Consider the following 13590-nt stretch of genomic DNA (forward strand, 5'->3'; position numbering starts at 1 on the left):
GGAAGAGAGAGGAGACCAGATCACCAAGGCAGCCTGTACGTAAACTGCAAGGGGTACTTTTCAATGGTGCTGCAAGCACTGGAGGATAACAAGGGATGTTTCACCAGCATCAATGTGGGATAGCCGGGAAAGGTTCATGACACTCGTGTCTTCAGGAACTCTGGTCTGTTTAAATGGCTGCAGGAAGGGATTTACTTCCCAGACCAGAAAATAACTGTTGGGAATGTTGAAATGCCTGTAGTTATCCTTGGGGACCCAGCCTACCCATACACAGGTACTCTGGACAGTAGTAAGGAGCTATTCAACTATAGGCTGAGCAAGTGCAGAATGGTGGTAGAGTGTGCATTTGGACATTTGAAGGGTCTCTGGTGCAGTTTACTGACTCGCTCAGACCTTAGCGAACCAAATGTCCCCATTATTATTGCTGCTTCCTGTGTGCTCCACAATCTGAGAGTAAGGGGGAGATGTTTATGGCGGGGTGGGAGGTTGAGGCAAATCATCTTGCTGATGAATAGGCGGAACCAGACACCAGGGCGATTAGAAAAGCACATCAGGAAGGGCTGCGCATCAGAGAAGCTTCGAAAACTAGTTTCATGACTGGCCAGGCTACAGTGTGAAAGTTCTATTTGTTTCTCCTTGATGAAAACCTGCCTCCTTGGTTGACTCTAATTCCCTGTAAGCCAACACCCTCCACCCTTCGATCACAGCTTGGAAATAAAGTCACTATCGTTTAAAAACCACCCCCATCCCCCGCTTGGTTAACTGCAGGGAGGATTTCTTTTCAGCCACAGGCAAACAGCCCAGTGGGAACGGCCACCTATGAATGTCCCCTTAATAAAATTCCCGTATTTCAACCAGGTTACCATGAACAATAGCACTCTCCTGAGAATAATACAGAGAGATAAAGAATGGATATTGCTTGAATGCCAGCAAACACCGTGACCATATGCTGCCAAGGCTTTGTCATGCAGTAATACCAGATTACTTGCTACTAGCATGGCGTGGTCAAGTGTCCTACCATGGAGGACAGAATAAGGCTGCTCTCCCCAGAAACCTTCTGCAAAGGCTTTTAGAGTTCCTCCAGGAGAGCTTCATGATGTCCCTGGAGGATTTCCACTTCATCCCCAGACATGTTAACAGACTTTTCCAGTAGCTGTACTGGCCACGAATGCTTCCCACGTCCTCAGGGCAAATTAATCATTAAAAAATGCTTGCTTTTAAACCATGTTTTATATTTACAAAGGTACACTCACCAGAGGTCCCTTCTTTTTCATGGTCTGGGATACCACCTTGGGAGGGTATTTCAGTCAGGGTGAGAAAAAGATCCTGACTGTTGGGGAGAACAGTGTGCTGTGTGCTCTCCTCAACCTCGTCGTCCTCCTCACTTCCCTGTCTGCAAAATCCTCAGGCATGGTGACTGAAAGTACCCCATCATTGGAGTCCACGGACAGGGGAGGGGTAGTGATGGAGGGCCCCTCCTAGAATTGCCTGCAGCTCAGCGTAGAAGTGGCTTGTCTATGGCTCTGTCCCGGAGCGTCCGTTTGATTCTTTGGATTGTCTCAGCTCCTTAAGTTTCACGCGGCACTGAGAGTCCCTGTTGTGGCCTCTGTCCATGGCCTTGGAGATTTTTTTTCAAATGTTTTGGCATTCCGTCTTTTGGAATGGAGTTCTGATAGCACGGATTCATCTCCCCATACAGCGATCAGATCCAGTACCTCCCGTACGGTCCATGCTGGAGCTCTTTTTCGATTCTGGGGCTGCATGGTCACCCAGCTCTCCACACTGGGCAAACAGGAAATGAAATTCAGAAGTTTGCAGGGCTTTTCCTGTCTATCTGGCCAGTGCATCCAAGTTCAGATTGCTGTCCAGAGTGGTCACAATGGTGCACTGTGAGATAGTTCCCGGAGGCTAATACTGTCGAATTGCATCCACACTAACCCTAATTTGAACCGGCAATGTCGATTTCAGCGCTACTCCCCTCGTCAGGGGGCGGGGGGAAGTACAGAAATTGATTTTAAGAGCCCTTTATGTCTACAAAAATGGCTTCGTTGTGTGGATGGGTGCAGGGTTAATTTGACTTAATGCTACTAAATTCAACCTAAACTCGTAGTGTAGACCAGGCCTCTGTCTTAACACCCAGGTTGGGGAAACAGCTTTTATATATTATGCGGATGCCTCTATATCTAATGCATATCTAGTAGGGGTTTCTCGCCTCTTCCTTACTTGTATTTCCTCACCCTACTAATGTTGGGGTATCATTTTCCTATATGTTAGTATATTAATGGTCTCAACTTATATCAACTCGTTTCCATCACACTCTTGTGATCAGATATCTGCAGATGTTAGCTCATGTTCCTGTGGTTGGCTGATGTCATTATGGATAAAATTCCCCCTCCCACTCTATTTCCAGTTCCCCAAAACTTAGGGGTGACCACTAGGTCACTTATCTGTGCCACAGTTAATAGGCCTCAAGTCTTATGCTAATTGCTCAAGCCAATGTCTTACAGAATACAGGCCTGTAGATTCCTTGCATTACTGCTAAATATAATAAAGGCAAGCTAGCCCTATGGGCTACACTCACCCACCTTGAAATAGAAATATTGAAATAGAAAATTCAGTGTCTATCCTTCAGAATAAAAACAATAAGAAAATACTTCCTAGTTTGTGAACTAGGATAGAGGTACAAGATAAAGTAAGCAATATTTCTGCCACTTATAATTTCCTTGAGTTACGTTTGTCAGAATGGAAATGAAAATGCAAGTAGATTTTTTTTTTCCCCCTGAAATTGCTGAATCACTGTTCCTCCACTGACTCAACTGTGCAGACTGTTCCAGCACAGTGGGGATTTCCTTAATACTAGTGATTCAAAACCCTATGCAATCAAAGCACTTTTAGAAAGCAGAATGCCCGTACTAATACAGAATAGTTGCACTGCAGTGCAACTGACCAATACGCTGTACGCAGTGTTGTTGTGGTTGTTTGGTCTCAGGATATTAGAGACAAGGTGGGTGAGGTAATATCTTTATTGGACCAACTTCTGTTGATGAGACAAGCGTTCAAGCTTACACAGAGCTCTTAGAGCAGCACTAATATCCCTTTGGCTGGGGGAGCAGTACAGAGCTCTGGGGGAATACTATGGCATCAGAGCACCTTAAGAAGCCATGATGAGATGTTTCAAGCAACAATTTTTAGCCTGTGGTTTTGCCTTCTGTGCATGCTGATGAACACCTCCCTCATCCCAGATTCTCCCACACTGAAATCAAAGGGAATGTCATCAGGTGCAGGAGTGGGGAGCATGAATAGAAAACTATAAGGGTACATCTACACTGCAAGGTAAGCACAGGGTTAGTGGGACTTGAGTCAGCTGACCCATGTTAGGGAACCTTACTTACAAGGCTTGAGCATCTTTATTGTATTTTAACCCTATGTTAAGACTTTTCTAACCTGTGTTCAAACCTGAGGCTCTGGCTTCCACACTGCAGTGTGCAGACCCAGGTCAAAGAAGCCATATCCCAGAATCCCTAGCACACACCCTCAAATTTGGCCGCTTTAGCCCTAGAACAGGGTGCAGTGTGGGAAAACTTTACTGCCTGCCACGCATGTTGCAGGAAGTTTGAAGCAGCTTGGCTCACAAAGGGCTTGATCAGTTCACTCTCTCTTGCAAATCCAGGAGGCTTTGTGATAGTGTGCTTGCAGATCAGTGTTCAGATCAGATACAGGCACTGGCTTCCTCTAGGGGTGCTCAACCCCCACTCCCACCCTGCCTCCACCCTGGCCAATGCCAGCTGCAGAGCCGGCACTAGGTGGGGAGGGGGAGGTGAAGGAGAGCAGAGTGCACGGAGCCCCCATGGCCATTCCTACATCTAAGAGCTGGAGGGACATGCCAGCAGCTTCCAGGGTGCTGCATAGGGAGCCTGCCAGCCCCATGCCAACTAGAACTTTAACCGCCCGGTTAGCAGTGCTGACTAGAACTGGCAGGGTCCCTTTTCGGCCAGGTGTTCCAGTTGAAAACCAGACACCTGGCGACCCTACCTGGGGAGCATCTTGTCTTCCAAATAGAGAATTGGGTCTGTTCTTGCTAGTGCAGATGTGTTATGTAGAATAACATTACTATGCTAATATGTCACTTAAGCTGAATATTGTTTTTCATTCCCATAATGATAATAACTAAGTGATAACCAAAGATACTCTGACTGAGGAATGAATAGAAAGCCTGTTATAGACAGGACATTCAGAGCAAAGCACATAGAAACACGTTTGAGGGGTTTATTCTCTTGAAGCCTGCATGATTGATAGGAATTATAGGTTCCTACACAGGGGAGAATATAATTGAATATGATACGTGTATAAGCTTAAACACTGGCCATATTTGGTAGAAGTGCAAATCCTTTTGCTAGGTTCTGACAGATAGATAGGATTGTTCTCTGAGTTTGTGCCACACCTTTCCTTTTGTTCTTAATTGTGATCCCTGGTTAATAAATTCCCCTTTTTCTTTTGGAGGACTAAGCAAAGGAAAAATGGGTTTGTTCTGTTCCACTTCTTGTAAAAAGTTCTAAAAGATTTCCAATATAACTAAAAAATGAGTCAGGTTTAAAAATAGAAATTAGAAAAAAATATTTTAAGTATTTTTGTCTTCTGTTTTATAGGCCAATAGGATTCATGTTTTCATGCTTTCCTATACTATAGTGATGGCTATAAACTTAATGAAGGCTTAATTCCCATGTAACCACGCTAAAGGAACTGGGACTTTTAGGAAAAATAAATATTGTAAGATTTTTAATAAAATTATGAAAGTTGGCAACCTTAGGTTTTGTCTTTTTAGATTAATTTTTTTCCCTTCTGTTTGTCTTAAGAATTCATGTTTTGTCTTGTCTATACTGCTTTTTGGGGGAGTAGGTGGGTGGGAGGAGATTGAAAATCTTGTAGGATATAGTATCAAAAATACCAGATGAAAGCACAAGAAGCATAGTTATTTTTATTCAGATAGACCTTCCTCAACAATATATAGGCTATTAGAGACATCTTATTTAAAACATCCAATAACTCCTCCAAGAAAACATGGAAGATAAGACTAGGCATTCCTGATATTACTAAAATTTAAAAGCAGGCAGAAAATGTATGTTTTTTGAAAAAATGCAGGGCTTCTTTATGCATCAAAAATAAAGACACAAACAAATCCAACTTTTGTCCCTTTGCAGGTCACCTTTAACTTCTCACCCATCATTGGCACTGATAAATTTTCAGGACAGTCTTATGCACTTCTTTGTCTAAATTTCATGCAGGAGAAAGTGATAGTAGTGAAAATCTCAGGAGAGGGGTGGAGGGAGAGAGAATATGTCTAACCAGCAATTGTCTGACTCAGTATAGTGAATTGAATGAAACTTGTGTACTGGATGTGGGGATTGGGTTGAGTGGGTGATGGAGCGGGAGTTGTTTAAGGGATAGGTAGTTTGGGAGAAGAATGGATTAGTTCTGGGTTAATGGGGAGATGTAAGTGGTTGGGCAGGTGACTTGTAGAGAATTCTGAGGGACTAATAATAGTGGTGTTTAGTCTGTCCTGCTCAGCTTACAATCAATCAGCTATCCTGTCTTGGCCTAGACCAGTGTTTCCCAAACTTGGGATGCCGCTTGTATAGGGAAAGCCCCTGGTGGGCCGGGCCGGTTTGTTTACCTGCGGCGTCCACAGGTCCGGCCGATCATGGCTCCCACTGACTGCGGGTCACCACTCCAGGCCAATGGGAGCTGCTAGAAGTGGCACAGGCCAAGAGACGTTAATGTTGATGATAAGGTCAGTCACTTTGATTTTACAAAATATATCCAAGCAACAGCAAGTCATGTATCTATGCCATGATTGGTTGAGTTATCTCTGACCTATCACTACTCCTACTCTACAGCTAACTTGCATGCAACGGTTTCATTGGTTGTATGAGGAAGGCTGAACAGATGGCGGATTACTTGGCCCAAATGCTGCACCCAGCGTCTCTGACTTTTTCTAATCTGCTGGGGGGGTGCTCAACCCCCCCAGCTCTGCCTCAGGCCATGCCCCCACTCCACCCCTTCCCACCCCCACCTCACCTCTTCCTGCTCCCTCCCCTGAGCATGCCCGGCCCTCACTCCTCCCCTCCCTATCCCCCCCACCCCCGGCACCTCTGGCACACTGCAGAACAGCTGATTGTGGCAGGCAGGATGGGGAGTGGCGGGGAGCTGGCTGCCGGTGGGTGCTCAGCACCCACCATTTTTTCCCCATGGGTGCTCCGGCCCTGGAGCATTCATGGAGTCGGTGCCTATGGCTGCACCCATGCAACAGCACTGGCTTTCAGCTATTAATATGTGTATAATGAGTGCATGACTTCATGTTTGACTGTATTTTTCTGAGTAACATAGATCTACCACAGAGTTGTTACTTTTTCTATTTCTTCTAATGTCATCAATCTAATATAAAAGGGATTTTGCTAATGTTTCACAAAGCGATACATGAAGTCTGTCCTAAAACAAAAGATGAACCCTTATAATTTATTATCTGGTTAGAAGGTAGTTTCAACAATATGACACTAGCTTTTCTGTCCCAGTGTACAAACAAAATAAGAGCATTACAATTTCTTAGCTAAATTGGTTTTTAGAATATCAAAACTTTTATTTCTCAACAGATGCAAGAAACATGAGTGGAAGGGATCTTCGAACATTCATTACAACTCACAGGACTAGTGACATAGGTATATCTATTTGAGTTTTTATTCCAGTTTAACTGTTCTTTCAGTCTACAATAGAACAATATTTATAAGTTCCTGTATACAATTACAAACATATGAATGGCACTATAACATTCTGATCTTTGGTATTAAAAAAACCCTCCTTCTATCATGAAGGAATCATCTGGGGTCTTTTTGGAAGCCACTGGTTGGTTGGTTGGTTTGTTTGTTTTCTTTCACATTTTAGTTATTGGCCAGCTGTAATATGTAAATGTCATAACATCTGGTTTGTTACTAGGTAAATATTGTTCATAAAATTATTTGTATTACCTTAGCACCTAGGAGCTAGGTACTAAGGTACAAATACAGAACAAAAAGGTCTCTGCCCCCAAAAGTCAAGTATAAGGCACAACAGATGGATACTGATAGGGGAGTACTAGAAAAAACAATGGGAAAATATTGGTCACTGTAGTAGGCAGAGGTCTGATTACTACTGGCCTAACCATTGTCAAGTTTTTTTGTAGGCGTCACAGCAAAGGAGAGCACTAAGGAGGATAATGAGGTAGCTTTGCAGATGTTTACATTAGCACTTTATGTGGTGCTCTTTTGCAACACATACCTCAATATTGGAAGCATCACCCCATGTCATTTTATTTTTAATAATACATCAGAAGGTATGTTGACACCAAAACATAGTAGCAAGCTTTGCTAAATAAGGTAACCTAATGAGATGGGCCTTTTCTTTCCAATCCCTCCTACACTGAAATCTTGTGTAGGCAGATCCCATTGGCTTTAGGAGCCTCCTTGAAGGAGTGCATTTTTTTGAAGCATGATTAAATGAAGAGGGTGGAGACTGGGTTCAGAAGGAGGTTCCAGGCATAGGCTACATGAAAGAAGGCACAAAGAAAGGTGTAGAAGAAGGACATGAATAACACAAGCTTCTTGGGGTAAGCAGCAAAAATGTGTAGACTGAAAGTAAATGCGTGTAGAGATATAAAAAGGGAATAAGTTGTGGAGAGCTAGGAAAAGACTACTTCAGTCTCCACCACTGTCATTCTGGTCCCTTTCTTGAGCACACGAAGAAAAAAATATTTATAAAGAATTTCCAGCTATTACCTGGGGATGGCATACGGTATTACTGCCTTTACCAAATATTGGTGATGGAACAAATTTTTCAGGTGTTTAATGTAGATACTGCTAAGTAATTATTTCATGGTTGACAGAATCATATGGACCTTTATATGTTTACTTAATGGTCTCTTTTAATGTATCTTTCTGTGTGAAATGGATGACTGTTAAAGTTCAAGTTCAAAAAAAGTGTAGTCTCTTCCATTTTCCCCCGTCCCCTTTCTTTATCTTCTCTGTTTTCTGCCTGTCTGTTAAGTCTCTCCATGGACTCACTTTCTGTTCTTATTTATCTGATACTCCACATTCATTATTGCCTCCTGTACTATTTTCTGCCTTTTTACTTGCCCTCTTACACTGTCCTCATCCCAGATACCTTATTCCATCGAAGTTGAGTTGTACCAAGGATGTGTTTTTGCCATCAGTCTCTAAAACTGATTAGCAGTACCACAAAGCAACAAGCAGTGGCTGGGATTTTCAAAGGAGCCTCAGGAAGTTGGATGCCTAATTCCCTTAAGCTTCCACTCCCATAGGCTCATTTGAAAATTCCAGTCAATGTGTCTTGTATCTACCTGCTTGTCCGTATCTTTTAAACAGTGACTGTAGGAATCCAGAAGTCAGATGTTAAAACCTATGTTGCATGCAGTAGGAACTAATTATGTTGTCCTTGAAGTCTGATGGCTTCCCAGATATTCAAAGAAAGTAAATTTATCTCCCCCCACCTTTGCCCCCAAGTCTACATAATTCAGAATGATGAATTAAATATAGTGGAAAATGTTTTCTGTTCTTGTATTGGAAAATCAGTCTGATATATAGCTGAAATAACTGGGGTTTCTATAATTCATTCCATTCATTGTAAATAGAACTATTCACCTGACATCTTAGAAGTGATACTGATTCCTTAATTCAGAGTTCATGATAAATATGTCTGAGTAGTTATGAACCAGGAATAACTAAAAGTACATTGTAGCCTATGTTTTTCTATTATTTTATTAGAATTTACTAAAATTCCAGCAAACCAATTTAAATTGAATATTATTTATCTGCATTCCAGTAGAGCTGAGGAACTGTAGTCATGAATCAGAACTCCATTGTGCTCCTTATGTTAATTTTTGATGTTGATTGCCAATATCATTGATTGACTAAGCTAGTTGCAAAATAGACAAATTGTGAAACTGTTTGTGGCAGGCAGGCATCATTTTTTACCAGTTTAGAGCTCATTTTATTCCAGTAGTTACTCCTGATTTGACACTAAAGTGGAATGGAAATCAGATCCACAGAACACAAATTACTTTTAATATGTAACTATTTTCCTAATATTTTTCTTAGCAAAATCATATGTTTTAAGTACAGTACTTTCAAACATCCTGTGAATTACGCTTTTAATTTTGTGTCCAACATTTAAAAAATATTTCTACACAATTTGAAATGACTTTGTTAAAAATAGATAATCTGGTTGTTCGTATGAAAAACGGTCTTTTCAGCCAGAAGTATAAACCTGTTGACTATAAACAACTACATGCACTTACTGAAGAAAAGAGAAAAGCATCTGCTAATATACAATTAAAGGTAAGCTGTTTTTTATTCCTAGTAGAATTCATTTTTTCTGTATAATAATCTAATTAGCTGCTTCAGTTTATTTGTATTGTGGTCTGCTTAGAGGCCTGTATCAGGGACTGTGCCCATTGTTAAGCACCTAACATATGTATAACGAAAAGAAGGTCCCTGCCCCAACAAGCTTACAGTCTAAGTATATGACCAGGGACAACAAATGCATGGGAGGAGGAGAACGGTAACAGTGTGTTATTATGATTAGTGGAATAAACAGTGGTCACAGCACTCTGAATTTGAAGGAGGACAATATGCTGATTTTCTTTTTATGCGGCGCTTCCCCATGCATCAAGGTCTGCATGGAAGAAAATGCAAAGAAGGGGTATTAAGGAAAGTTGGACTGATGGGTAATAAAGGCTAGTATCCTTGGCAGAGCAGAGGGGAGGGCTGACAACTTGATATCCTAATGAGAAATGTTCAGTAGACTCAAATCATGAAAGGTCTCAAAAGAGAAGACAAGTACCTGTGTTTATCATAAAAAGGAGACGCTCCTAGAGAAGTACCTGTATTTATGGTGGAAAAGGAGGAGCTCATGGAGAGATGCAAAGAGAGAGATGGAGATGAGAATTACAAAAGTGTTTTTAAATCATTTTAGGAGCAAGATGGCATTTGTTGGAAGGCCAGAAAGGAAGCAGTGACTTCATATCTTAACTACTGCAATGAGGGCCTGAGTTTTAGCTTTGGGATGGAGAGTAAATATGAGAGATGATGTAGTGTAGGAAGAAGTGGCAAGAGTTAGACATGACCTGGATGCGTCTAATTCCAGAATAGGCACACACATGTTATGGTGATGGGGGATATATAATATAGGTAAAATGTAGTGTTGGGGCAGAGACTTAGTGAAACATTTTACGGACTTTTTGAATAGAAATATTGTAAACTGAACATTCACTATGTTAATATATGCTTTACATAACAAGTAAATGGGTAAGTGGTTTCTAACAATTTGAAAACAGCATTAGTTGCAGTTAAACAAGGTTCATATATAAATAAGTAGCAATATCTTGCTTTAAGACAGCTCTAGACAGGGAAAACTGTCTAGTATAAAAACCATTAAAGAGACAGAGTTAAACAAAAAATACTGGACATCAATATCAGAGCAGGTTTTCCCCAAAAAAATCCTAAAGAAGGTGTTGGTATCTTGTGTTTGTGTGTGGTTTTCTTTTCTTTCCCTTCCCATTCCTTTTCCTGAAAACTTTCCTCATCTGTACCTTAATGTAATATTAACATCAATAATTTAATGTACAGCTCTACTCTGAATAATGGCTTTGTAAAAATGGTACTTAATTCTCCCAAAGCTGTATTAGAGAGGAAATGTACTTTTCACAAAAATAAGTTATTGCTCTGAATACATAGGATGCAGATCTGCTAATCAAGATATCAATTATTTCTGTCACCTTTCAGAGTAGAACCACACTTTAAGCCCTGGACTATATATTTCTACATTTCTTCCATTTTGGAAGTGCATATTAAGACTATATTTTGGCTTTCTCCAACATTCCCTAAAATCTTAGAGGAAACTCAGAAGATTTTGGTGAATTATCCCCAAAAGACTACAAGAACAGCTGAGTTTAAAAATAGTGCCTAAATTAAGTTCTAATCCAGCTGTGTAGTTACAGTATGGTTTGTTCTGGCTTTTTTTGATGGGTCTGAATCGTCTTATAAAGAGGATAAAAATGTAGCTGAGTCCGTAGACCTCTACCTCGACTAAAGCATTTCTTTCAAACCTACTTGAAAAGTGGTTTGGTCTTTTCTACAAAGGTTCAGTTAAACCATATTATATCACTAGAAAGCCACAATAAATCTTAAACGTTGTTATATTTGGTTTCATAAGGTTGCTGAGACATGGAAATTGTCTTGCACTTTTTTGGCATGTTTTTTTTGGTACTCAAGTAATTTAAGGAGATTCTTGGATTCATGAGATATCAAGGGTGTCCAGGCATACCTGGTTTGATTTTTAGCTTGCAAAGAACTTGGCATAAAAGGAAAAACTGTACTTTCTCGGGGGGGGAATACCAGACTCCATAATGTGTTTAAAAAATCACATTTTAAGAAAATAACTTTTAATCCTGGAGAGAGGATGTGGATACTATGGAAGACTCCTGCCTGCCATTCAGGAGAATGTGCTGCTATTACTATACGGCTTCCTTCTTTTCTTTGCAGTTGCTAATAGATTCTTCAGCACAAATATAAAGGTCAGGTACAGAAAAACACAGAAGTAGTAATTCCTTGTAAAAGTAGGGCTTTTCTTAGTTTATGGCAGTTTTTACTGATTATTGGTAGGTAATAACATTAACAAATTTCCAAAGAAACTGACATCAATCATTCACTGTAATAGTTTCTTTTGGGTTAGGACTATCGTTACCTAGAGCACAAAAGAAAACTAAATCATTATGAACTATGGTCACCCTCTCCTCCCACAGTAACATCCAGTGTGTACTAGGGAACTTTTATTGCCTGCCAGCAGAGTCGACGCAGGTCAGTTAGCCTGCAATACTAGCGTGCTAGTGTGGACTAAAATGTACACCCCTCAAGTGCAGACAAAAGCACTGTGTAGACAAGCCTTGTGTGTATTAAATTAGGGTAGTTCTCATTAGTAAGCCTTCTTTTGGGCCAGATTGTGAAGCCCTTGTTATGTTAGTAATCACTCGTAAGTAGCCCTTGTGACAGGTTTGGTCACAGACCCCCTTGGGACTGTCACCTGATGTGGTGGAATTACCTCTGAGCCCATTTTCCCTGATGGCTTGGGACTTCAGAACCCTGCCTTGTTGAGCCAGACACGCTAGTCTCCTGCAACACAGACCTAGGTCTGAACCCTTCCCCCCTCACCCTCAAAGCTGCAGGCTTTAACTGAAAACCACTCAGCAGGTTACCTAGCTCCAGCACCCAGACACCCAGCTCCCAGTGGGATCCAAACCCCAAATAAATCAATTTTACTCTGTATAAAACGTATACAGGGTAAACTCATAAATTGTCCACCCTCTATAACACTGATAGAGAGATGCACAGCTGTTTGCTCCCGCAGGTATTAATCACTTACTCTGGATTTGTTAATAAACAAAAGCGATTTTATTCAGTATAAAAGTAGAATTTAAGTGGTTTCAAGTAATAACAGACAGAACAAAGTAAGTTACCAAGCAAAATAAAAAAACACGCAAGTCTAAGCCTAATACATTAAGAAACTGAATACAGGTAAATCTCAGATGTTCTAATAGCTTCTTTCACAAAATAGACTCCTTCCTAGTCTGGGCCCAATCCTTTCCCCTGATACAGTTCTTGTTAGTTCCATCTCAGGTGGTAACTAGGATTTTTTCATGACTGCAGCCCCCTTGGTTCTCTTCTACCCCCTTTTATATCTTTGGCACAAGGCGGCAATCATTTGTCTCTCTGGGTTCCCACCCTTCCTTCTAAATGGAAAACCAACAGGTTTAAGATGGATTCCAGTATCATGTGACATGTTCACATATCCTGTGAGACTCCATTACTCACTGGCTGGCACCCACATATACAGGAAGGCTTACAAGTAAACAAAGCCATTTACAACCAATTGTCCTGGTCAGTGGGAGCCATCAAGATTCTAAACCACTATTAATGGCCCACACTTTGCATAATTACAATAGGACTTCAGAGTAATATTTCATATTTCTAGCTTCAGATACAAGAATGATACATTCATACAAATAGGATTAACACTCAGTACATTATAAGCTTTTTAATGATACTTACATTTGTGAGTACTTATGTAATCTTCTTGAAGTGAATGGGGCTGTGACGTTGCACTTCATATATTTATTGAAATATGCTTATGAGTATGAATATAATGTAACTGAACTATGCTTTATGCAAAAGGTCTCTTGTAAAGTAAGAGCTCAACAATCTGGCATTATATGAGGTGAAAGTAACTTGTAGAAAACTAAAAGTGACTCTGCTCAAAGATATTTTGAACTCAGCTATGTTTGAAAGACTTAAATATTTGCTAGTTTTTAAAGTGAAAAATATTAGTTTTAAAATACGTTATCACTCAATGGATAAAAACTTATGCTAGTTAACAAAGGGCAAAATTATCACTTGCCTTATCTGCCCTTGTAGGGACAGAAGAGTTATAAATTGTCTCCTTCCTCCCTTATGTGGACTGCTTGTATCACTGATCCAGTTGTTTGCACTG

General features: G+C 40.7%; 1 protein-coding gene across 10 annotated transcripts in view; it reads left to right on the plus strand.

Annotated features, from left to right (window-relative positions):
* CCDC148 (coiled-coil domain containing 148) overlaps positions 1–13590 on the plus strand; it is a 122048-nt gene that overhangs the window by 14993 nt on the left and 93465 nt on the right. For 8 of the 10 annotated variants that reach the window (XM_039493501.1, XM_039493498.1, XM_039493506.1 and 5 more), the window contains 2 exons: positions 6648–6713; positions 9262–9383. In XM_039493501.1, coding sequence (XP_039349435.1) covers positions 6659–6713; positions 9262–9383 — 177 coding nt within the window. In that variant the 5' untranslated portion in view covers positions 6648–6658. Of the gene's footprint in view, positions 1–5765; positions 5789–6647; positions 6714–9261; positions 9384–13590 lie in introns of those variants that run through there. The other 2 variants (XM_039493505.1, XM_039493507.1) reach the window with 2 other exon arrangements.

This window comes from Mauremys reevesii, linkage group 11, assembly GCF_016161935.1.
Source record: "Mauremys reevesii isolate NIE-2019 linkage group 11, ASM1616193v1, whole genome shotgun sequence".
NCBI classification, from domain to species: Eukaryota; Metazoa; Chordata; order Testudines; family Geoemydidae; genus Mauremys; species Mauremys reevesii.